At 41.4% G+C, this 27478-nt stretch overlaps 1 protein-coding gene across 2 annotated transcripts in view; it reads left to right on the top strand.

Annotated features, from left to right (window-relative positions):
- Positions 1-23329, top strand: part of LOC141113742 (chloride channel CLIC-like protein 1) — a 327043-nt gene extending 303714 nt beyond the window's left edge. For both annotated transcript variants that reach the window (XM_073607029.1, XM_073607028.1), the window contains exon 6: positions 21546-23329. In XM_073607029.1, coding sequence (XP_073463130.1) covers positions 21546-21851 — 306 coding nt within the window. In that variant the 3' untranslated portion in view covers positions 21852-23329. The remainder of the gene's footprint in view (positions 1-21545) is intronic.
- The last annotated feature ends 4149 nt before the right edge of the window (positions 23330-27478 follow it).

A 27478-nucleotide genomic window follows, 5' to 3' on the forward strand; every position in this document is an offset into this window, starting at 1 on the left:
CTATGCATCCAAAAATATAGAAAATTAAACAAATCAAATCAAATCATTATTCAACCAAAAAATAAAATAAAAGCCTCATGCATGTGCCCTGCTTTTAATATAAGGGGTCAACAATGCCAAGAGTTGGTGAAAGCAGGGGTCCGTCATCCGGAGATAATTCTGACAAACATCTGGATTATTCTAGTGGAGCTCCCTCAGCAAAGGCATATGACATAATTGCGCACGATTAATAAAGCAACCAATTTTTGGTCCAAGAAATCCTCCTCCTCCTCCTGTTCCTGGACTCGACTTGGGTCAAAGCAATAACTCCAAGGCCAATAATAAATAACACGTTATCTCCTCCGATTCTGCAACATGTCTGGTTGACGAACGGCCGTTCAGAAACTAAATGAAAAGCTTGAACTGAAAAGCACAAAATGAAAAGCGCGAATCAACACTCACCAAACTTCTACTAACACGAAATTAACAGAAGGAGCCCAAAGGGTGGTGCTAAAGAGCTGAAAAACCACATAGTACGTTAGTACATTCGTGTTTGTTGACCGACAATTCCTTGCCGTTTTTGTATGCAAGACAAAAACCAGGCACACGCCTTCGGACAAGGTTTTGTCTGCGGAAAATCCCATCGTGTGTACGAGGCTTTAGTCTGCTTGTCTTCAGCAAACTGTTTGCTGGCTTTCTTGTGCATAATCTTTAGAAGAGGCTTCCTTCTGGGACGACAGCCATGCAGACCAATTTGATGCAGTTTGTGGCATATATTCTGAGCACCTGACAGGCTGACCCCCCCACCCCTTCAACCTCTGCAACAATGCTGGCAACACTCATACGTCTATTTTCCAAAGACAACCTCTGGATATGACGTTAAGCACGTGCACTCAACTTCTTTGGTCGAGCATGGCGAGGCCTGTTCTGAGTGGAACCTGTCCTGTTAATCCGCTGTATGGTCTTGGCCACCATGAGCCCAGTTAGCATTATAGAAAAGCTGTGCTGTCAGATCAGACCTTCCTCCTGCTGACTTCATGTCACTACTTTCTCCTGCAGTGACATAGGTCAGCAAAAGGAAATGGGAGATGCAAGAGAATATGGGCATGGATTCTCTTTGTAGTGTCTATTTCCACATAGACATGGTGAAATCATTTGTAGTGAATGAAGCGGTGAAGGTGGCTTGAGGAGTAAGTATTCTTTTTTTTTTTTTTTTTATTTAAAGGTATGACTTTGGTTGAAAGAAAATGAGTATGTGACAGGGTTCCTTTTAAATTTTTAACATTGACATATACTGTATAGAGGTTTAGAACTGCAGCAACTCTTTTAAAGAGATGGATCTCTGGGTGTAACATTTTGTGGAGTCTGACATTAATCTGGCTAGTATTTTCCAGAAGGGGGATTTATCTTTTTACCTTTTTGTATGGGAGTCATTAACCCAAGGGCTTTATTTGCTGTGCTTCTTGTCATTGGTGTTGCAGAGTAAGAGGCTTGTTTGTATTACAATTTCAGTGGGATGAGCCCTCTGGGGTTTTACTTGGCAATCGGAATGAGCGATTGTAGTTTTAAAACATTGACTGCCTGACCTTCTGCTCACCCGCGACTTAATAAATCACCTCCTCTGGGTGTTAACACTCATTTTACTGAATAACTGGACACTTCAAAGGCAGAGGTGGACCCCCAGCTTCAGGCTAGCCTGAGAGAAGGAGGTAGAGCCACACACAGCCTATAATCTATGTAATGGACTGCACAGTCAATCTTCCAAGCAGCTCCTTTTTCTTTTTAATAATTTGTGAGTTCAACGTGCACCATTTTCTTATATTATATTCTGCTTTGCTGTAATCAAATTGTTTTCTTCTTTAAAGAGACTCTGTAACATCTGTAGGACTTTTATGAAGTATTGCACAATAATGACCCTCCTGAAATCTCCAACCAATTACCGTATTTGCAATAATTCAGCTGGTAAAGGTTATATTTTTACCTTTTATTGTTGACTAAATTGATAAGTGTAGCAAAGCAAGTGAATTTGATTACATTTGATACATTTTTGTAGGCTTGCGCATGGTTGTGTAAGGGTTGTCATATATGGCCTGACCAGGGCCGTCTTTAATATTGATTGGACCCTGGGCAAAAAAATTTTTGGGCCCCCCCCTCCATCCAGTTTTGCTCTCCACCTGCTTTGAGGCATGCAATAAATAGCAGCTAGACTCAAAATCTGTTTATTGAATCAGATCAGGCAGCGATTGCGATTGGTTGCCAGAGGTTACAGTGTATCGTTACCGATCACTGATTAGTTGCTAGAGGTTATAGCACATGATTTATGCTTTGGTTGCTAGAGATTACTGTACATCAATACTGCTCACTGATTGGTTGCTAGAGGTTACTGCACATCATTACTGATAACTGATTGGTTGCTAGAGGTTACAGCACATCATCTCCTCACTGCCTGTACACCATGGACTGAGGAGGTGAGGGGACCCATCAATAGCCAGAAAACTTGAGATCCTAGGACTCCTGGGATCGAGCTACGAATAAGCATCCAAATGATGTGAAACGCGTTAGCAGTCTACCACCCTGTACGTCTCTGCTATTGACTGTATGTTTTGGATTTTATTGAAATAAAGATGTCCTTATCCCAGAGTGCAACTATCCAGGATTTCTTTCTACCTCTCTGCAAACCAGCAAAGCCAGCACCTGGAACCAGTTCTTACTAGGGCGGTGTGATTCCAGAGCAAGAGTGTGTTTGAGCTGCATCTCCTGTTTTCCACTCCTGGGATCAGTGGCAGAGCTGGGGGGAGGGGTGGGTGTGATTAATTTCCAGCATGCCCCTTTATCTCCCCAGTGGCAGCATTCCGTATAGGTAATGGTGGATATGACCTCAGGGGGCATGATATACATATGAATACTGCTTCTATTTACATATGAATGCTGCCGGTCCGCTGCTATTTACATATGAAGGCAGCCGCTATTTACATACCAATGCTGGTATTTACATGTAAACACACAGTCTACAGGTGAGTCATCTGTACACAACAATAGGGAAGAGCTGGGCAGCATTAGTAACAGAACTTCACACTGAGATATCAGACACAGCACTGGACTAAAACCTCAAGGGACGAGGGAATTTAAACTGGGATAGTTGGCAAGTATGGGGCAGCTGCTTTGGGCCCCACAATAATGACAGGGCCCAGGGCAGCTGCCCCTTCTGCCCTGCCTTAAAGATGGCCCTGGGCCCGACATGCATGCGATACAACCAATTCAGACATTGCTTGTGATAGGAGGGGTAACAAAGCAATTAGGACCACTTCCAGTTGTTGGAAAAACGTATTACATTATGCAGTTTTTACGATTTATTGGAAAATCTTTAACTGATTGCCATTTCTTCTTTTTTTTTTTCTTATTGGAAAGGAAAAATAATTTTGTATTGTGCATGTAAATGAGTCAAGAAGAAAATTTGTGGAGGCGTCTGATTTGGCAGGGACAGGCGGATTGCTCACCACCCAATTGTTCTCATTAACAGATGCCGTCTGTAACCATCTATTGTATCATACTGAGCTGCTGTTGAAGTCTTGGGCAGGTCTAGCTCATGTGTTTTGTAATGTATTATAAACTTTAAAGCTGGGTGGCTTGCTCTGTTGTGAAGTCTTTTAGTCTTTCATAAGGTTTGATTCATATAGCTTGCACTGCATTTAGTGTGCGTTAACTTACGCCAAACACACTTGAGTTGACGTGCATTGATTTAATGTGTTTTTTTTTTGTTCACATTCTTAAAGCGGAGGTCCAGCTGAAAAAAAAATAAATAAAAGTCAGCAGCTACAAACACTGTAGCTGCTGACTTTTAATAAGCACACTTACCTGTCCAGGGTGCCCGCGATGTCGGCCGCCCGAGGCCAATCCGTCCATTGGATCAGTTCCCGGCGTCACCATTCGAACTAAGGGAAACAGGCAGTGGAGCTTTGCGGCTTCACTGTCCGTTTCCTACTGCGCATACGCGAGTCGCGCGGCGCTTTGTGAATGGCCGGCTGTGTTCTGGGACACACACAGTTCCCAGAACACAGCGCGCCCCATTCCCCAGAAGACAACGCGAGGAGGAGAAGAATGAAGATCACTGAGGAGTAGGAAGTGGCAGATTAGGACGATCTGCCTAGCAACAGCCATTTCTGGTAAGTAAAAAAAATTTTTTTTTCAGATTTTTAGGAGCATTTTTATGTAACTTTTTTTTTTTTTTTTTTTTTTTTTTTTTAGGGTGGACCTCTACTTTAAAGCAGGACTTCATCTAAAAGAGGAAGGTCCGCTTATCCTCCTCCCTCTTCCTTCATATTTGGCACTTTATTATTTTAGGTGGAATAGTGGTTACTTGGTTTTGACAGGTACCTTCCCCCCCACTTCTATTCTGATTACCGTGGTGATCTGAGCGGAAGTTCAGCCCCCCTTCTCCCCCCCCCCGCAGCCTTATGGGACACATCACAGATTCCAGTAGACTGCAGGACCATTCAAAAAAGCTAATCGCTGCTTGCGTGTTTCCCTTAGTTAAGATGCTGGCGCCTTGACCCAAATTCGATTGAAGAATTGGCTTGGGTGAGGACAGTGTTTGTAGCTGCTGACTTTTAATTTTTTGGGGAGAGCTCCTCTTTAATTTTTCTTTTCTTAACAAGCACTGCAGTATGCTGTGACATGTTGGAATTCATTACATTGCAATGTATTTAAATGCAGCCTATTCCATTTTCACCCAGCGTGCAATATAGCAGTGCATTGATGTGACCTAAGCCTATTGGAAACCGTCGATTTTTAAATCATCATTGCATTAGACCTGCATTGAGCAACACAACATTTGGGCTCTTAAAGTAGAACAATAGCAAAACTTTTTTTTTTTTTTTTTTGTTTGGATGGAGTAAAGGAGGGTTATAATCCCTGTCAGATTTTTTTTTTTTTTTGCCATCTGTATACCACTGGGAAAATTTACCTTTGCTTCCTGTTGCATAGCCAAAACAGAAAGTGGGAGGAAATTCCTTAAAATTAAGGGACCCCCCAGGTCACCAGAACTAGTGTCCCCATTGGAAGATTTTCCCTCTATTACTTTTCTGGGGACAACCCAAAAGTTGTGATTTTTCCTTTATGTTCATTTTCAACTATAATGGTATCCAGGACAAATAGAGAGGATGAATCTTAACCACTTCAATACAGGGCACTTCCTGCCCAGACCAATTTCCAGCTTTCAGTGCTCTCACACTTTGAATGGCAATTACTCAGTCATGCAACACTGTACCCAAACAAAATGTTTATATATTTTTTTTTCACACAAATAGAGCTTTCTTTTGGTGGTATTTAATCACCACTGGGTTTTTTCTTTTTTGCGAAATAAGTGAAAAAAGAGCAGAAAAATGTTTCTATGATAAAATTTTGCAAATAAGTAATTTTTGTTCATAGATTTGGGCCAAACTTTATACTGCTACATATCTTTGGTAAAAAATAACCCAAATACGTGTATATTATTTGGGCTGTGTGAAAGTTATAGTGTAGATGGTACAAATCAATGAAAATTGATCACACCTGATGCACTGATGGCCTATCTCATTTCTTGATATCACTGGGAATTACAGACCAGTTAGCCTAACATCAATAGTATGCAAGCTCCTGGAGGGGGTGATGAGGGATTATATACAAGATTTTAGTAAAGAAAACAATATTATTAGCAATAATCACCATTGATTCATGAAGAATCGTTCTTGCCAAATTAACCTTCTATGAGGAGGTGAGCTGCCATCTATATAAAGGAAAGCCGTAGACATGGAGTATCTGGATTTTGCAAAAGCATTTGACACAGTTACCCATAAACGTTTACTGTTAAAAATAAGGTCTGTTGGCATGGACCATAGGGTGAGTACATGGATTAAAAACTGGCTACAAGGGCAAGTTCAGAGGGTAGTGATAAATGGGGGAGTATTCGGAATGGTCAGGGGTGGAAAGTGAGGTCCCCCAGGGTTCTGTACTGGGACCAATCCTATTTATTCATAAATTGACCTGGAGGATGGGATAAAAGTTCAATCTCTCACACATTACCAACTTACTAGCAGAAATACCTGGATGTCACATCACTTCCTCAAATCAACCTATCCAAAACTGAGCTCATGATATTTCCTCCCTCAGGTGCCACTTCCCCTGATTACTCAGTCAATATCAACAGCTCAACTATCAACCCATCCCCCCACGCCAAGGTCCTAGGTGTAATCCTGGACACTAAACTAACCTTTCGGCCCCACATTCTATCACTATCCAAAATTTGCCGCCTCAACCTCTGCAACATCTCCAAGATACGCCCCTACCTAACCAATGTCACCACAAAGCTTCTAATCCACTCCCTGGTCATTTCCCGCCTCGACTACTGCAACTCCCTCCTCATTGGCTTACCTCTAAATAGGCTATCCCCACTTCAGTCCATCATGAACGCTGCTGCCTGGCTCATCCACCTCACAAACCGCTCAGTGTCTGCTATACCCCTCTGCCAATCCCTCTATTGGCTGCCACTAAATTCAAGATACTAACTATAACTTACAAAGCCATCCACAACCTGGCCCCCAGCTACATCTCTAACCTAGTCTCAAAATACCAACCTAATCGTTCTTTTCGCTCCTCCCAAGACCTCCTGCTCTCAAACTCTTATGTCACCTCATCCCATGCTCGACTTCAGGACTTCTCCAGAGCCTCTCCCATCCTTTGGAATGCTCTACCCCAATCCGTCCGATTTTCTCCTACTTTATCCACTTTCAGACGATCCCTGAAAACTCATCTCTTCAAGGAAGCCTATCTGGCCCCCACCTAACAACTGTACATTTACAGTGGAGAAAAAAGTATTTAGTCAGCCACCAATTGTGCAAGTTCTCCCACTTAAAAAGATGAGAGAGGCCTGTAATTGTCTTCATAGGTATACCTCAACTATGAGAGACAAAATGTGGAAATAAATCCAGACAATCACATTTGTCTGATTTTTGAAAGAATTTATTTGCAAATTATGGTGGAAAATAAGTATTTGGTCACCTACAAACAAGCAAGATTTCGGTCTCTCACAGACCTGTATCTTCTTCTTTAAGAGGCTCCTCTGTCCTCCACTCATTTCCCGTATTAATGGCACCTGTTTGAACTTGTCATCAGTATAAAAGACACCTGTCCACAACCTCAAACAGTCACACTCCAAACTCCACCATGGTGAAGACCAAAGAGCTGTCGAAGGACACCAGAAACAAAATTGTAGACCTGCACCAGGCTGGGAAGACTGAATCTGCAATAGGCAAGCAGCTTGGTGTGAAGAAATCAACTGTGGGAGCAATAACTAGAAAATAGTAGACATACAAGACCACTGATAATCTCCCTCGATCTGGGGCTCCATGCAAGATCTCACCCCGTGGGGTCAAAATAACAGGAACGGTGAGCAAAAATCCCAGAACCACACGGGGGGACCTAGTGAATGACCTGCAGAGAGCTGGGACCAACGTAACAAAGGCTACCATCAGTAACACACTACGCCGCCAGGGACTCAGATCCTGCAGTGCCAGACGTGTCCCCCTGCTTAAGCCAGTACATGTCCGGGCCCATCTGAGGTTTGCTAGAGAGCATTTGGATGATCCAGAAGAGGATTGGGAGAATGTCATATGGTCGGATGAAACCAAAGTAGCACTATTTGGTAGAAAAACAAATCGTCGTGTTTGGAGGAGAGAGAATGCTGAGTTGCAACCAAAGAACACCATACCTACTGTGAAGCATGGGGGTGGCTACATCATGCTTTGGGGCTGTTTCTCTGCAAAGGGAACAGGACGACTGATCCGTGTACATGAAAGAATGAATGGGGCCATGTATCATGAGATTTTTAGTGCAAACCTCCTCCCATCAGCAAGGGCATTGAAGTTGAAACGTGGCTGGGTTTTTCAGCATGACAATGATCCCTAACACACCGCCTGAGCAACGAAGGAGTGACTTCGTAAGAAGCATTTCAAGGTCCTGGAATGGCCTAACCAGTCTCCAGATCTCAACCCCATAGAAAACCTTTGGAGGTTTGAAAGTCTGTGTTGCCCAGCGACAGCCCCAAAACATCACTGCTCTAGAGGAGATCTTCATGGGGGGAATGGGCCAACATACCAGCAACAGTGTGTGACAACCTTGTAAAGACTTACAGAAAACGTTTGACCTCTATCATTGCCAACAAAGGATATATAACAAAGTATTGAGATGAACTTTTGATATTGACAAAATACTTATTTTCCACCATAATTTGCAAATAAATTCTTTCAAAAATCAGACCATGTGATTGTCTGGATTTGTTTCCACATTTTGTCTCCCATAGTTGAGGTATACCTATGATGACAATTACAGGCCACTCTCATCTTTTTAAGTGGGAGAACTTGCACAATTGGTGGCTGACTAAATACTTTTTTGCCCCACTGTATCTACTCAATCAGCACATCACCCACAGTTATTACCTCTTGTATCTCTTGACCTTTCTTCTTAGATTGTAAGCTCTAAGGAGCAGGGCCCTCTGATTCCTACTGTATTAAAGCGGGGTTCCACTAAAATTTTTAACTTAATCTTACCCCCTTCAGTTAATTGCATAGATGTTGAAATGCCGCACGACAAAAAATTTTATCACTGTAATTACCTTTATATTGTACTTTATTGTGGCACTTTCTGTCTCTCCACCCATGGGAGTAGGCGTGTTTATTGCCTTTCTCCGGCGCCACACTGTCTCCTGCGAACTTAGTGTCAGGCTTACCAAGATTCAGTGCGGAAACAATGATCATGCGCGTGAACAAGCTGTGAATGAACAGCATTCACCGCATCCAGGAAATCAATGCCTGTGGGCTTCACATGCCCACAAGCAAGATGGAAACAGCCAGCATCACATTTTTTAAGTTACACTTCAGTACGAAAACAGACAGAGGCGGAAATATTACACCCAAACTGTGAGTATTATTTTGGGATTAGCAAAGTGTCTCAATGACCCAAAAAAAAAAAAAAAGATTGGTCGCCGGACTCCCGCTTTAAAGTGTATTGTATTTGTACTGTCTACCCTCAAGTTGTAAAGTGCTACGTAAACTGTTGCCGCTATATAAATCCTGTATAATGATAATAATCTCTGTATTTGCGGATGATACTGAGCTAAGCAGAGCAATAACTTCTCCGCAGGATGTGGAAACCTTGCAAGAAGATCTGAACAAATTAATGGAGTGGGTTACTACATGGCAAATGAGGTTTAATGTGGTAAAATAATGCATTTGGGTGGCAAAAATATGAATGCAATCTACTCTCTAGGGGGAGAACCTCTAGGGGAATCTAGGATGGAAAAGGACCTGGGGGTCCTAGTAGATGACAGACTCAGCAATGGCATGCAATGCCAAGCTGCTGCTAACAAAGCAAACAGAATATTGGCATGCATTAAAAAGAGGATTAACTCCAGAGATAAAGCGATAATTCTCCCACTCTAAAAGACTCTGGTCCGGTCTCACCTGGAGTATGCTGTCCAGTTCTGGGCACCAGTCCTCAGGAAGGATGTACTGGAAATGAAGCAAGTACAGAGAAGGGCAACAAAGCTAATAAAGGGACTGGATGATATTTGTTATGAAGAAAGGTTGCAAGCACTGAACTTATTCTTTCTGGAGAAGAGATGCTTGAGAGACCTATCACATTTTTGAAGGCCCTGGAGCACCAGGGACAATGGAATTACCCACAAAATGACTCCATTTTGGAAAGCATACACCCCAACGTAGATTCTTTGAGGCATAATGAGTCTTTTGAACGCTTACTTTTTTTCCACAAGTCTTCGGAAAGCTTGCAAAGAAAATTAAATTACACCCCAAAATACATTCTGCTATTCGTCCCGAGTATGGCGATACCACATGTGTGAGACTGTTACACAGCCTGGCCACATAGAGTGGTCAAACATGCAGGGAACACCATCAGGCATTCTAGGAGCATAAATTAAAAATAAAATTTCCTAACAACCTATTACACTTTTGAAGGCCCTGGAGCAGGGGTCTTAAACTGGTGGCCCTCCAGCTGTTGTGAAACTACAAGTCCCATCATGCCTCTGTCTCTGGGAGTCATGCTTGTAACTGTCAGCCTTGCAATGCCTCCTGGGTCTTGTAGTTTTCCAACAGCTGGAGGGCCACCAGTTTGAGACCCCTGCCCTAGAGCAACAGGACAGTGGAATTACCCACAAAATTACCCCATTTTGGAAAGCAAACACCCCAAGGTATATTGTATGTGGCATAATGAATCTTTTGAACATTTCATTTTTTGGGGAAAACGTGAAAAGAAAATAACGTTTTTTTTTTTTTTTTTACACAAAGCTGTCAATTTATTTGATTTTTCTAGCACACAACATGTACATGAAACAGGCAGAGAAAGATCACCATGACCCCTCTGTAGATGCACAGCATAACAAAGTCTTTTTGTTTGTTAAAATGATACCCGGAAGCATCATCAATATATAATTTTAGAATGATTAATGGCAAGTAAGCATTTTGTGTTTTAATATCACTTTTATCTGGCTTACCACCTCTCCGAAGATTTGATCAAGCCTTCAGTGGTGAAATATGTTAAAGTTTATGCAAATGTTTTATTTTCCTGAAAGAGTTTGGCTTCACCCCTTCCTGTCTCTCTGTTGTTCCTTTAATGTGCTGGACAGTCTTCCAGATCAGTAAGGACACTTTTATAAGAACAGCGAGAGGCTGTGAAAAAAAACAAAAAACTATTGAATAATTTGGCCATCCTTTTAAAAAGGTCCTTATAGATAGCTTCACTCCCAAACAGCCAATATACAAGAGCATATGTTTATTTGGAAACGCACAAATCCTACTCAGTTGCTCATTTATCCAACAAGCCCATCTACTTATCAATATATGTCTGACAACCCTCCTGTTGCTTTCTGTATTGCCTGTGACAGCTGTTGGAAGGTGTGGGTAGCCTCTGAACCAAGGAAGCTGGGTTAATACATGCATACCAGTGCATCCTGTGATTTGAGGCACCCAGGGTCCTGAATAGGGTTACTGAAGCAATGTGCCTACACCTAGAGATACCTACCATGTAATCCAACACTTCCACCTAACAAAATTGACTTATTTGCACATTTCACTAATGGTGTTTGGAAGAAAGAGGTCCCTGAAGTAAATAGCGAAGTGGTTGCAAGAGCAAGATTAGTGTTTTTTACTCTTTTGTGATGTAATGGATAGGGTCATCACCTAGAGATGGATGTGCCATTTTTTGTAGAATATGTTTTTTAATGGCCCATACACATGACCCGAAAATCGGACGACAGATCGTCCGACTTTTTTCGCTTAATAGTTGCAAGTAGAAATTGAATAGGTTACTAAAGTCACGACAATTCTCGTACGACAAAAAAAAAAAAATTGTAAGTGATGGCATGTGTTGTAATGTATTTGTATTGTACTTTCGGATGACAACTGTACTGACTAACGAAAATCGTACGATCTGGTATCATACGAGGAAAAATTTTGTGATTGTCCGATCGAATAATATCCAATGAATTGTCGTGATCGGCTCAGGAAAGCTCTGTACTAACGATCCGATCACCGTACGATCGCGTCGAAAGCGGTATTTTTGTCCGATTTTGGGATCGTGTGTACGGGCCATTAGGTGGAGTCAGCTTTTTGTATTCATAAGAATGAAATTAGAAACTGGCTCACTCCTCTTGCCAACAACAATAAGGTACATATTATGTGACTGTACAATGTTTTCTATAGCAGTGACTTAATTTGCTCTCTGACATTGTGACGATGCACAGTGTACCCGTAGGAAAACCACCACCATTTCCTTCAGTCATACGCTCTTATGTTATATTACAGACTTGGAGCATTAGGAAATATTTGTAATACTTGAAATCCAGGTGAAGAAATTCAGGACCCAGAAGCTCCACTTTATTGATCAGGAGATAGTTTTAGGGAAAGATAAGAGCCAAGCTATTAAGATTTTTGTGGTATCGTATAAGGAACATTTTTGTGCTTGTCCGATCGAATAATATCCAATGAATTGTAGTGATTGGCTCTGGAAAGCTCTATACTAACGATCCGATTACTGTACGATCGCGTCGAAAGCAGTATTTTTGTCCAATTTTGGGATCGTGTGTACGGGCCATTAGGTGGAGTCAGCTTTTTGTATTCATAAGAATGAAATTAGAAACTGGCTCACTCATCTTGCCCACAACAATAAGGTACATATTACATGACTGTACAATGTTTTTTTATAGCAGTGACTTAATTTGTGTTCTGACATTATGACGATGCACAGTGTACCCGTAGGAAAACCACCACCATTTCCTTCAGTCATACGCTCTTATGTTATATTACATACTTGGAGCATTAGGAAATATTTGTAATACTTGAAATCCAGGTGAAGAATTTCAGGACCCAGAAACTCCACTTTATTGGTCAGGAGATAGTTTTAGGGAAAGATAAAAGAGCCAAGCTATTTAGATTTTTGTTTATTTAAAGGACAAGTTCACCTTTTCAGAAAAAGGTTTAAAAAAGTGCTTTTTTTCCAGCAGATCGCGGGTACAATCTCAGTCTCCTGCAGACTCTCAGCATAGCTGTCTGCTCGTACCTCATACGGACAGGCAGTTACCTGAGAGGAGGAAGAATTAATGGACTATCAGACCACTCACCAGTGCACTGGTAGCTCATTGAGCCCTACAAGCTATCAACCGCAATGGCTGATGGAACTTGTAGGCATTCATTTACAGTAAAATGTGAATGAACGACATGGCCATGTGGGCAGAGAACCCCTGCCAGCTGTTACAGGGAGAGGGGGATGAGGGGAAAGAGCTGTGGGAGCTGGAACATGTTGCATGTTCTACCCTAAAAATGGGTGGAGCATGTAACATGCTATGAAAGTGAACTTTAACAAATTTTCCATATTGTTTAAAGTGACACTAAACTCTGGTTTAAAAAAAATAGATTCAAGTATTTATTCTTTATCAAAAAAAGTACCGTCTTTTGCTCTCAGCCTTCTCCAAATCTCAAAGTTCCTTTTTTTGTTGTAATGCTTCTGTGGTCTGACTTGCTGTTGATCGGTGGCTACCTTCTCCATGGTCCCACTGTATGTAGGAATGTATCCACCCTCTCTTGCTCGTTCTCAAGATGAACTAGGACCAATGGGATTTGTAGTGTGCATAGAGTAGTGCACATGACCACAACTGATAAGCATTGGCTGTGAGGGAGAAGTTCAGGAGCTTAATGAGGATGTTACAACGAGGCAGAACCCAGTAAGAAATGACTTCATGAAGAATCAATTACAGGGCCATTCAGTAGTGGATGTGTATAGATTATTTTTGAAGAATATGGATGTCGTTTAGTGTCACTTTAAGTTTCTGAAGATGGGAAGGATGCTGATATTCAAAAAGGCTGATTTCACAGTTAGCTGGTAAGGTTGAGGCTGCATTCATACCTGAGTGTTTCAAAGTTGCGCGTTTTTACCGTGATTTTGCCTCGTTTTTGCTGTGATTTTGTACAGGTCAACAATGTGAAAAGCAAAAAAATGCCTGTAATCTGCCCCAAAGAAGCTCATGTTCTTTTTTGAGCTTAGGGTGTTTTTCAGGCGTTTTGCTTCAGGTGACAAAACAATCAAATGTGAACAGGTGTCATTGAAATTGATGGGATTTTGCTTGTTAGGCGTTTTACGAGCTGAAAACGCTTAGGTATGAATGCGGCCTGAATAAAGACACCGGTTCATCCAGTTAAACCTGAGTTTTTGTGTGTCTTCTATATCCCTGTACATTATGTTCAAAAAACATAGTGAACGCATCTACACACTCTTCTGACACCACCAACTGCGGAAGGGAGCCCTGCATCCTTACCATCCTAGCAGTACAGATCCCCTTACGCAGTTTCATATTGAACTGCTTCTCATCCAGCTTCATTGTGTGACCGCATGTCTTTTTTAAAGACCTAAGATTAAATAGTTTTCTCCCAATGCTAGTCACCATTCAAAGATTTGTATACTGCATTAAAGTGGTTGTAAACCCACTAAAAAAAAACAAAATAAAAAACCTGCAAGACAAAGGCATAATGAGCTAGTATGCATTCGTGCTCTCCAGCCATATGAATAGCCAGGCCAAGATGGTGTCACTCACTCACATTTGCATGTGCGCTGGTAACAACACTGGCCGCTACACCTGTGAATATCTCCTAAACAGTGAGACTTATTATAGGCTTTCATGTCGGTCAAGGTCATAAAGCGGAGTTTACTGCCAGGAATAAAAATAATAACACAGTTTAATAAAATAATATAAAATTACAATTGTATTGCAAGTAGCTAAAATATACTGCAGGCTAGTTAGGCGGTGGTCAATGAAGACACTAATCTCAACATTGACAAGAATTTTAGAATAGAATATAAATATCATATGCAACTACATTTTTTCTGAAATTGCACTGGAGTCAAGGGGTCTGTTTAGACACTAATAATGTTTACTAAAAGATAGTTTCATAGTAGGTAAGGTTGAATAAAGACAATAGTCCATCCAGTTCAACCTGTGTAGGTGTACGTGTGTCAGTGTCTATAATTATTTCCCATATCCCTGTATGAGACTGAATAGATTTTTCCTATGCTGGGATCGTCATTGAGGTATCTGTAAATCGCCATCACATCTCCTCTCAAGTGTCTCTTCTCCAACAAGAATACATTTAGTGTTTGCAGTCAATCCTCGTAATTGAGGTCCTCCAGTCCCCTTATTAGTTTTGTTGCCCTTCTGTGGACTCTCCCCAGTTCCAGCACATCCCTTCTGAGGACTGGTGACCAGAACTGGACAGAATACTCTGATCAATTCAGAGCTGTAGATAAAAATAATAATTTAGTCCATAGTTTGTAGATATCTCCTTAAAGCACACCTGTGATTGCAATAAAACAATGAATCTGACACAATCTATAGCGGTTGCCTACAATCCTAGAGGAACACCTAAAAAAACCCAGAAAAAACAATATACAGTGGGGAAAATAATTATTTGATCCCCTGCAGATTTTGTAAATTGGCCCAATATTATAAAGAAATCAAGGGTCTATAATTTGTATCATAGGTGTATTTTAAATGCTAGAGACAGAATATCAACCAAAAATGCAGAGAAAACACATGATACAAGTGTTATAAATTGAGTTGAAATTCAGTGAGTAAAAAAAGTATTTGATCCCCAAGCAAAACATGACTTAGTACTTGGTGGAGAAACCCCTTCTGGCAAGCACAGAGGTAAGATGTTTCTTGTAGTTGGTTACCAGGTTTGCACACATCTCAGGAGGGATATTGGTCCACTCTTCTTTACAGATCTTCTCTAAATCCTTAAGGTTTCTTGGCTGTCACTTGGCAACTCGAAGTTCCAGCTCCCTCCATAAATTTTCTGTAGGATTTCTGACTAGGCCACTCCATGACCTTAATGCGCTTTTTCTTGAGCCACTCCTTTGTTGCCTAGGTGGTATGTTTTAGGTCCTTGTCACGCTGGAAGACCAATCCACCCTCAATCAGTGTTCTGGCTGAGCGAAGAAGGTTCCCATCCAAGATTTTACAATACATGGCCCTGTCCATTGGCCCCTCAATGTGGCAAAGTCGACCTGAACCTTTGGCAGAGAAGCTGCCCCAAAGCATAATGTTTCCACCTCCGTGCTTGACTGTAGGGATAGTGTTCTTAGGATCATAGTCAGCATTTTTCTTCCTCCAAATGCCGCGAGTCAAGTTAATGCCAAAGAGCTCAATTTTGGTCTCATCTGACCACAGCACTTTCTCCCAATCCTTCCCTGAATCATTTAGATGTTCATTGGCAAACTTCAGATGGGCCTGTAAATGTACCTTCTTGAGGAAGGGGACCTTGTGGGTGCTGCAGGATTTTAATACATGGCGGCGTATTGTGTTACCAAGGGTTTGTTTGGTGACTTTGGTCTCAACTGCCTTGAGATCATTCACAATCTCATCCCGTGTACTTCAGGGCTGATCCCTCACTTTTCTCTTGTATTTCTTCCATTTGCGAATAATCGCTCTAACAGTTATCTCCTTCTCACGAAGCTTCTTGCTGATGGTCTTGTAGCCCATTCCAGCCTTGTGCAGGTCTACAATCTTGTCCTTGACATCCTTTGACAGCTCTTTGGTCTTGCCCATGATGGTGAGGTTTGAATGTAAGAAATAGATTCTGTGGACAGGTGTCTTTTATACACATAACGAGTTGTTGTTAGGAGCACCTTCTTAAATTGACAGGACTAATCTGTGGGAGACAAAACTATTGTTGGTTGGTAGGGGATCAAATACGTATTTTACTGATCTGCAACTTAATTTTTAACATTTGTATTGTGTTTTTTCTGCATTTTTGGTTGATATTCTGTGTCTATCGTTTAAAATACATCTATGATAAAAATTATAGATTCCGGGCAAACTTACAAAATCTGCAGGGGATCAAATAACTATTTTTCCCACTGTATATAGTGCATTTGGTGTTTGAAAACAACATAGTATTAGCTAGCATGGACTTCCAACAGGCAGAGTCTATTGCCTAGAGGAAAACCATAGCAGAAGAATAGCACATTGGACATGGGTCACGTAGACAGGCTGTACTATGTGTAGACTCCAGCAGATGTTGTTATGTTAGTTTTCAGAGCCAGAGCGAGAGGAATTAATCACAACCTCTTTCTGGACACACACATTTCACCAAGAATAAATCTTTCCCGTTCTGTTATTTAGCCATCACTGTAACATTCGTTACAGTGATGAGAATAATCATCTGATTATAGAACAGAAAAATATTGTCTCCTCTTTCCTAAACAACCCACAGTCATGCAAACTGCAGTAAATTGTACAGATGTCTGCGTTCTCTCAGCCGTCACAAACTCAAGAAAAGGAAATGACAAAACTGCATTCTCTGGAGAAAGAAAAATCACAACAATAAAATGATAGAGCTGCTCCATATTGTAGAGGTCTTTAGATTATATGCATTATCCTTTCCCCTGTTCCTTACATAGACAGACCTGCAGATGTATTGTGTGAGAACTGACACGCTTCTGCTCCCAGGTGCTGCTTTGTAGTTGCTCAGTTAATGACCAATAACCAGTTCGATTGGAACAGAAGTGTTCCAGCTCCTAAACTACTCACCTGAAGATCTATGAACCAGGGGCGTGGATGTTCTACATAATCACACTAACCATGCCGTGATCCAAATAATCTGGAGTACCTGTATTTTAGAGGTATAAAAATTGGATTTATAAATATATTTCAACATACTAGACTTGATAATAAACCTTTGTGTCATCATCATAAAAACAGATCCTCATTGTAAGGGTGGACAGACTTTTTGAAGGGGGTGGGTGATGGGTGAATATTAACTTTTAACTGATCCATTGCCTTAACTGAGTGTCTCATTCCGGTTATTGTCATTTTCAAGCAGCTGCCCTGCTACTTTAATTCCTGCGTTTATTCTCATCTTCTGACTAGCACCTGTTTAGACCTTAAAGTATACATAAAGGCAAAACTTTCTATTTAGTTTTGGATGGAGTGGAGAGGCATTAGAACACTTGTCAGTTTTTTTTTCATAAAAATGTTAGTGTAAGCATGCTTGGGGCACAATATAAGAGAAAAGCACTCACACAATATTCTGATGCACAATATCCACAAAACTCATTAGTACAAATGCAGAACTAATTCCCAGTCAAATATAGACAGCATGTGCTTAACCCAAGTTTATATAAATTCAAACAAAAGCAAAAGTTCAAGTTCATACAACTATGAGAAAAAAAATCAAAAAAAATTCTTGTGCAGGTGTAATCAAAAAAATTATAAGTGTGAATTCTTCCAAGTGATGTTCACACCACCTCTGTGATAAAAAAGTGAACGCTTACCAGACTTTGTGAGTGGTCATGAACCGCATAAAAGGTATGTCATCATAGAGGACCCACTAGGAGAAATACAGGACTCCACCAGTATCCACAAGCAGCATAGAAGGTATGTGACCACAAGGGCTCCACAGTAGACATAGGGCTCCACCGACATCCACACAGAAAGGTTTTTTGAAAGGAATTGTTTGCTGCTCCAAATTGCAGTGGGAATTTGGATATGTGTGCACAAGGTTCTGCTTACCACTTAATGAATTAAGATTTGGCACAACCAAAACAGTCTCACTCAATAATATATATGACATCCGGGCAACACAGGCAACCCATAAGAGGAACACTGTATGGAAACTATTAAGAACATGTCCAGTTGGCTTCAGATATTCTTCAATTTGTATTTCAGAGTGCTTAGTAATGAAGGAGATGAGCTTACTCGCTAAAAGAGAGGACTAGTATGACAAGCATTTTTACTCATTTGGCAAAGGGTACAGCAAAAAAGCTTTTACTGGAGCAGTATTTTGTTTCACAGGAGTCCTAAGGAAACGGAATATTGCTTCCACAGGTTTTTCTCTAGCAGATATATCCTTTGATGATCTTAGAGTGTTTACTACCTCTGAGGTTTCTTGATGTACCCATTACTTTGCTGAATCAATAAATGTGAGTTCTAGTCTGCTGTCATTGTTCTACTGACTGTTCCTGCCTTGGTGGCTGTTTGGTTTGTGGATATCAGGCATGGTGAGCCTTGCTGCATTTCTGTGAGCTGAACCCAAAATGTATATCCAGGTGGGCAGCTCTTATTGTCCAATCTTTATTATCCTTTTGTGACCAATTTTAGTAAGCGAAAAACTTGTTTTACACAATTATGCCAATACAGAAAACATTTCAAGCCAAGAAAGAGAGATAAAAGGACATTCAAAGCAATAAGCTATGTTGATGACTTCCCAAGTAAGATACTGTGATAAACATTTATAGACTTTCTCCAAACAGGACCATCTAGTACAGAAGATTACCTGTATTTTTTAAAGCCCTCTGCTATAATCTAAAGATGTATGTTGTAGATCTGACCCAAAGCTTGCCAATACTTATTCTGTCACATTTGTTTAATTGTGACTGAAAAAATCCACAAGGTAAGTGTGCCACTTTACCACCATCAATAAATCTGTTATGTAATAAGTATTCTCATAAGAACCATTTTCTAAACCCCAAAACAGATGTGTTGGCCAAATCAGGTTTTTTTGGGGGCTTTTTTTCCCCTTTATTATATTGTGCTGATCCCGCCAGTAACACACTTAAAGGAGACAAAAAAACCCATACATAATCATCTATGTGGCTGCAGTATCGATCAAATGCTACAGCTGTTCCCCCGCAAACTCTAAGACTGAGAACCGAGCAATCCCGTGACTCCTGAGCACTCAGTTCTCTGTCTTGACTGAGCAGAGAGCCACAAACCAGCATAGCACACTCCAAATCCCAGATTTCAATGTCCAGTGTCAAAAGCTTCAGTAAAATTCAATCAAATCAGGAGGGTAACTATACAGGATCCTGCAGCTTCCGAAGTAGATCTTTGATGATCCAATGCAGCTCAAGCAACAAGAAAACCGGAGGATAGGATCCTCATTAGTAAGACCGTAATAATTTATTCTAAGAAAAAAAAGCACACTTGTAGTTAAAATTCTTACCATTGAGCACGAGAGGTAAGATCACCGAGATGGAGACACCCCAAGGCTGTGTGTGTGTGAACTGGCAGTTCTCGATCTCCTTGCTGGCATCAAGGAGAATCACTTTGATAGCTGTCAAAAGCCTCCAAAAAGCAGGGTCCAGCACCATTACCCACTGCCTCCTGGCAACCCCTACGTGCTGATGGAAAGAGGGGGCGGTACAGGGGGTGGTAACACGTTTTAAAGGAAAATTCTTCTTTCTTATACCAACATTTATATAAAGCTGAAGTTTATACTGCCTAAATTTTGCCCTCCTTTGTTCCCCCTCCTCTCTCAACATGCTAATGAAATGTTTAAATAAAACCTTTCCATTTTCATCACATACCTTTAATTGAAACCAAGTGTTGTCATCACTGGATCTGCGTGCTTCTCTCTCTCTGCAATGCAGCTAGACCATGGCTTGTGAAAGGGACCTGCAGAGTGCCGTACATAGCTTCCTGAAAACATTATTATTATATAGGATTTATATAGCACCAACAGCTTACACAGCGCTTTGCAATATAATGGGGACAGTACGATTACAATACAGTTCAATGCAGAAGGAATAGGAGGGCCCTACTCATGGAGCTTACAATCTAGGGGGAGGTGGTACAAAAGGTAATGGCTGCAGTGGATGATCTGATGAAGGTTACCTGGGTACAGTTCTTATGGTGGAGGTGGTGTAGGCTTCCCTGAATAAGTGAGTTTTCAAGGATCGCTTAAAGGCGGACAGGGTAGGAGCTGAGCCGACATACTGGGGCAGGGAGTTCCAGATGATGGGAGAGGCTCTGGAGGCCTGGAGGCAAGCATGGGAGGCGGAAACAAGGGAGCTAAAGTGCAGGAGGTCTTGGAGGGAGTGGTGAGCATCACAGCACCTTTGCCTAAGTACTCCTCTCAAGAACCCTCAGCCTTGATGCAAGCAGACAAAAAGGGAGCAAATAAGAGGAGTTCTATGTTAGAGTTTAGATACACTTTAATTTACTCTAACTGGACTACTCTAACTGGACTATAGTTCTCGTTAGAGATATTGAAATGAAAACACAGCGCTGTGTATTTAATCAAGTTGTAGGTCAAGGTAATGTCATACTCGTAAATATGCATGATACAGCATGTTCCTAAAAAAAAATCATCTTTGTGGAAACATTTTCTTTCAAATAAACACAACATTTTACTTTTCACCCTGATAATGTTTTATGTTCTTCATTATATGCCTATTATGTAAGTTGCAGGGTGACAGATGAAACAGTACCCCCCAAACCGATGTTTCAAGAATGATAGATGTTGCTTAGTTGTATCACCCACTGGTTTCTTATGTGTTTCAGAAAATGATATTGTGACATTTCTCCTCCAGAATTCTGGTCCTTCAACTTCCTCCATTCCATTTGCTGCTTTGTCTACAGAAAAAATTGTAAACGTAAATTGCAAAGGTTCCTATTGGGAAGCTGGTAACTGATGCAGACTTTGGAATCCCCATCAGATGTTAGGAGACTAAACAAAACATCTATCCAACACTGAAATACCAACTTTTGCAGAATTTAAAACTTTAAAGCTAAACTTTAGGTAAACTGATAAATTTGCCATTGAAGCATGTGTAAGCCAGTTTACCTGCCAAAGTGTTTGTATTTGCATTCATCTAGTCCCAAGGTCTACTTAGCTCTGCCATACAGCACAACCAGCCTCAGTTCATAAGTCCGCATCAAGTCAGTTTGATCTAGAAGGCTCCTTTTAATGACAGCAGAAACAAGTCTGTTTTTAGCATTCATATTTGATTTTTTTTTATTATTGTACAGTATATTGATATAAATTAGTGTCTCTGTCTTAATGCCCATCTCCAGTGACATCTCTGCAACATTCTATTTTTATCCCAGGCTAGCTAAATGGGGCATCCCTAGATGGTGGGGTTGTGACAGCCAGGGTGCACATAAAATGAGTTGACTGGTACTGGCTGTCACATACATCCATTTATGATTACCTGCTGCATCATTGTTTTTCTTCCTTTTCCTATAGGCTATAAGTTCGGTGGTCTGGAGACTTGTCTTTCATCCGGTGGAACTTTTTAGTCTTGCAATAGGCCGGAGTCTCCGAAACATCATGAAAGAGATACCCAGCCAATGGCAGCTCCCAGTTTTCTTGCTGTTGTCGCTGATTTGCATCAGTGTGTTGGTCGCAGCCTACACCAAGAGGAAGAACCCAACAGCTGAACCACACCGGACTAGACCAGCTATCATTGGGCCCAACAGTGTTCAGGGTGCAGAGACCTCTACTACTGTTACCACTCTCCGAAAAAACAAAAGAACTAAATCTACAGAATAAGAACATTACCTACAGATTCATTTTGGAGGCCAGATATGTTTGTTTTCCAGTATTTTGTGTTTTATACAGGCAGGTAAAGTCATGTTTTACACATTCAGGAAACAATTACTTCAAATATGAGTTTAACTGAATTTTTTTACTCAAGGCCAAAAAAGTAAAATGTTTAATGACATGTATAGTGTATTTGCCAACAGAGATACAGTTTTACGGAACTGTACCAAGTGCCACCAGACATTGACTAAAATAAGCAGAATTTTTAACTTGTCAGACTGGCATTTTCTCTGGAAATGACCTTTGATTTGTATTAAGCAGAAATTTTTAACTTGTCAGACTGGCATTTTGCCTGGAAATGACTTTTGATTTGTATAAGGTGATAGTCCAGCAGATGGAATATTTAGCATTGTGGCTTTGGCAGCTGGTTTGTAATTCTGATTTATCCTAAAGGATAAGTATTTTAACATTTATTAAGCAAGCTTGTTCTTCTTGTATTAGTGGAAGCCATTGTATGGTGTATAATATATACTTGGTGTAACATGAGAGTACAATATACTACCTTAGAGGTTAGCACTTCTGCCTTGCAGCACTAGGGTCATTGGTTTAAATCTCAACCACGACACAGCCTGCATGGAGTTTGTAGGTTTTCTCTGTGCTTGCGTGGGTTTCCTCAGGTTTCTCCCACAATCAAAGACATGCTGGAAGGTTAATTGGCTCTTGTCTAAAATGACCCTAGTGTGTATGTATGCATGCATGTGAGGTAGGGACCTTAGATTGTAAGCTCCTTTTGAATATACAATATATGTGAAGTACTGTGTAAAGTGTCAGCACTATATAAATACCTGTAATAAAAAAATTAAAAAACTTCGCAAACACCCAGTGGCGGCTGGTGCTCAAAATTTTTGGGGGGGGCACAAACAAACGGAAAAATTCTGAAATAAACATCAATTGCAGCCTCACTATGCCATCAAATGCAGCCACTGTGCGCATAAAATGCAGCCACTGTGCCATCAATTGCAGCCACTGTGCCATCAATTGCAGCCACTGTGCCCATTAAATGCAGTCACTGTGCCCCATAAAATGCAGTCACTGTGCCCCATAAAATGCAGCCACTGTGCCCCATAAAATGCAGCCACTGTGCCCCATAAAATGCAGCCACTGTGCCCCATAAAATGCAGCCACTGTGCTCCATGAAATGTAGCCACTGTGCCATAAATTAGAGCCACTGTGCCCCATCAAATTCAGCCACTGTGCCCCATCAAATGCAGCCACTGTGCCCCATCAAATGCAGTCACTATGCCTGTCAAATGCAGCTACTCTGCCCATCATATGCAGTCACTGTGCCATCACATGCAGCTTTTGCCAATCACATGCAGCCTCTGTGTCCATCACATGCAACCTCTGGGTCCATCAGATGCAACCTCTGTGTCCATCACATGCAGCCTCTGTGTCCATCACATGCAGCCTCTGTGTCCATCACATGCAGCCTCTGTGTCCATCACATGCAGCCTCTGTGTCCATCACATGCCGCCTCTGTGTCCATCACATGCCGCCTCTGTGTCCATCACATGCCGCCTCTGTGTCCAACACATGCCGCCTCTGTGTCCAACACATGCCGCCTCTGTGTCCAACACATGCCGCCTCTGTGTCCATCACATGCAGCCTGTGTGCCCATCACATGCAGCCTGAGTGCCCATCACATGTAGCCTGTGTGCATATCACATGTAGCTTGTGCGCCCATCATATGTAGCCTGTGCGCTCATCATATGTAGCCTCTGTGCCCATCATCATAACCCACCCCCCCCCCCGCCCGCATGCCGCCTGACCAAAAAAATGGCACCCCAGTGATCTTTGATCTCTACCATGTTGTCCAGGTAGATCTCTACCTTTCAAAGGTTGCCTATCCTTGCTTTAGTGTATTGCCAGGACACAAGTCCCCTTTAAGTAGTGGTTTAGTATTAGGAGGTAATAGTTGGTGAAGAGGGTTCATTGTGTAAAATTCATAATTGTATTTTGTGCTAAGAGCCTTGCACCCAGTTGTCCTGCACCTGATTTCCAGAATTGAAGATTAACACAGAAGATAGATCTTATGGAGACAATTTCTGTTAGACATATTACTTGTGTCTGCATCTTGACAGGAATTAGTAGGTGCAGTTCAAGCTGAATCAAACTGGAACATTTCTCATGCGTAGATATTGTAAAACAATTCTTAGAATTTGATGATGATGTATCTTTTACAATCCGATGATAATGGGGAAATAGAGGTCTAATGGAAAATTCCTGTTCTGTAGCTTCAAAGAATCCCTTTTATGTGCAGAATGATGAACATGACGTCCTTTTAAAGTGTCTTTTGATCATTTATTATCCTAGATGTTTTGCTCAATTCAGGCACAGGATTGTTTTTACTTTTATTAATATAACTTTTGATAAGTGCTATGAACTTAGAGTTAACAATACTATGCAGTGTGGAGAGGGGTTATGAGATTCCAATATCATTTTCGGTTTTAGGTACAGGAGGTAATGAGATGGGCTGCTGGGGTTGTTTTTTTGTTTTTTTTTTAGCTGAACTCCAGAAGAGACTTTTTCTTCTTGCCTTCAGTAAGGGTTCGAACCTAAAAACTCAATCAGATGTTTGATGCTTTCTCTGCCCATATTGGAGAGATTTGCTATCACTTGCGGAGAGTGAACATGCTTCCAATGAGACAATAAAGTAGTGTATGGCTGGCATGCAGTCAACAAAAGCCCGCAATTTGTATCTAAATGTTAGAAATAGTTTATAATTAGATTCTTTGTGCCGACTAGCTAGATCTACCATTTGGGTAATTTTTTGGATGGCCGTTAGTCCCAATAATACATAAAGAGCTGTTAGATCCCATTAGGGAAATCTCTGAGTTCTTGTTCTGATGGTCATTAAATAAGTAATATAAAGAAATGACTAAGGCCTTATAGGCTGAAACACGTCAACTGTTCTTATTTGCGTTTGGTCACTGTGGCTTGTCAATAAATATTATACTTCTTAAGAGCAATCACCGGAGTGCGGATCATCTTTTCCTCATTTACCTACTCAGCCAGCGACTGTGGATCAAGCACCTGGGATCTCTGCTTTCTATGTGATGTATGGGTAGTAGCACTGACTTTTTTGTTTATATACAAGCTTAATACCCCTCCATATATTTGAGTAATGATTGAAGCGAGAAAGGGTATGTCTCACAATAGATATTACTGTGACCCCATGTAGTGCTCTTTAGTTATTTTAGGGCAACTTTTGGCCCGTGAAGGCCAGCATGGTTTAAAAAAAAAAAAACCTTTAATGAACAACAGTTTCACAATATGTTTGACACCTTCCTCCTGAAGTGTTGAGTTATGTACATGCCTAGAAATACTGGATGAACCCTTTGCACACTGCTATACCCTTTCTATTTTTTATTTATTTATTTCAGGTACTTATATAGCGCCGTCAATTTACGCAGCGCTTTTACATATACATTATACATTCACATCAGTCCCTACACCCTCAAGGAGCTTACAATCTAAGGTCCCTAACTCACATTCATACATACTAGGGACAATTTAGACAGGATCCAATTAACCTACCAGCATGTCTTTGGAGTGTGGGAGGAAACCGGAGTACCCGGAGGAAACCCACGCAGACACAGGGAGAACATGCAAACTCCAGGCAGGTAGTGTCGTGGTTGGGTTCGAACCAGCGACCCTTCTTACTGCTAGGCGAGAGTGCTACCCACTACACCACTGTGCTGCCCTTTTAGCAAACTTTGCAATACAAAATAGGGTTATTTAGTTCATACATATTGCAATGCATGTTTAAGCTAGCCAACTGCATCAAATAATCCCTCCTAAGTCCTTCTGTGCTCTGCCACTGCAAATGCTACTGTGGACACAATGCCAACATGGGACAAACAGACACAAAATCGGGAGAGCTACAAGGTTTAGGTCTGCCCACTGACCTGCAGTACAACAGAAACAAGATATACTTGTGCTCAGATCCCAATAGCTTGTACATGCATATGATCTACCAGGTGCTAAAGTGTTTTTAGTGTTAATATGTGCTCACACCCCTTTAGCACCTGGTAGATTACATGCATGTGCAAGCTATTGGGATCTGACCACAGATGTATCTTGTTTTTTCCGTATATGCCTGGGGCGCAGGTTTGTCATCCTGGTTGTGGTGTTTTCCATGCCCTCTCCAATCATGCCAGGATCAGCCATATCATTGGTTTACCGTTGTTGTGTACTAACCAGTGTGGACACTTCCATACCCGTCACATGTAAGACCAGATTTGTAGTTCCTGTTCCCCTCTAATCCAACTGTCTTATTCTGCCCCCATCTAAAGCTGGGTACACACAGATCGAAATTTGTCTGGCTTAGCAGGGCCCGGCCATATTTAGATCTGTGTGCAGCCCTCCCTGTTCGACAGAAGCTGATTGTTAGTCTATTGAACATACCCACTGAAAAACTTCAATTGGTGGCTGCAGCACCAACAAGAATTAACAGACTGGTGAGGGGCAGCAGCAGGGAGCATCAAGCCCAATGGCACTGGCAAGCAAGGTGAAAGCCTCACCCCTATACTCACAGGGCATCCTTCTTATCCACCTCTGGCCCCTGTTCACAACATTCCTCCCCACTGACCTCACCCCTGCTCATAGTACATCCTCCCAGCATACAGTATTAAGAGAGTCAACTCTTTTCTATCATGATCATCACATTCACTCCATCAGTGCAGACAGCTTCATGAGTGTCTCCTTCGCTGCCTCAGTCCCCTGTGACCTGCACACTATAGTCCATTCCAACAACTTAGCTCTTCAAACTTGCTGACATTTAAGGCAGTGGAGCTGTGCCCCAGATGTGTGCGCAACTTAACATTGTTCACACCAGAGCATTTCCCTTCCTGCATCAGGAGACAGAGTGTCAAACTTTCCTATTAGTTCTGGAATATTTCTAAGCCTGATAAAGGGCATTTTCTGTTTTTCAATGGAAAATGTGCTCTTTCAACTTAAATATAAATGAGAGAGGCATATTATCAAAATAGTATTTAATTGAAGATTTTGTACTTTAAGCCCAACTCTGGGCAAATTTTTTTTTTTCCATGCAGTGAGGCTGTGCTTGCACTGCACGGGTTACCTGCTCATTTTTTCTAGGGGAGAGGAGAGAGGAGATATACTTAATCCTCCAAGCACAAAATGGTCAGGCACCCCCGAGCCCCAGCGGTCTTGCATAGTGGACTGTTCCTGACATCATTATGCCCAGAGCAGGCTCCATAGACCAGGAAGAGTCCACCACTGGACCGTGGGGGAGCACCATTTTCCAGAGGATTGAAGGATCGGATGAGTATAAGCTTTCTGCTCACCCCTAGACAAAATTAGCAGTTGGCCCATGTAGTGCGGACACAGCCCCACTACATAGGAAAAATCTTTTTTTTTTGCCTGGAATTTGGCTGTAAGGGGTGTCAAATATTAGATGTTGCACACTTCGTTTCCAACATTCTGGCTAATATTGGGCACTAGATATATAGGGACACTATGGAAACAGAGTTGTGTTCAGATTCTTTTTATTTTTCATAACGGGTAAAGACTTTGGTTCTTGGCAAAAGTTTTTTTTTTTTTTTATTATTTAT

Source organism: Aquarana catesbeiana, linkage group LG12, assembly GCF_042186555.1.
Source record: "Aquarana catesbeiana isolate 2022-GZ linkage group LG12, ASM4218655v1, whole genome shotgun sequence".
NCBI classification, from domain to species: domain Eukaryota; kingdom Metazoa; phylum Chordata; class Amphibia; order Anura; family Ranidae; genus Aquarana; species Aquarana catesbeiana.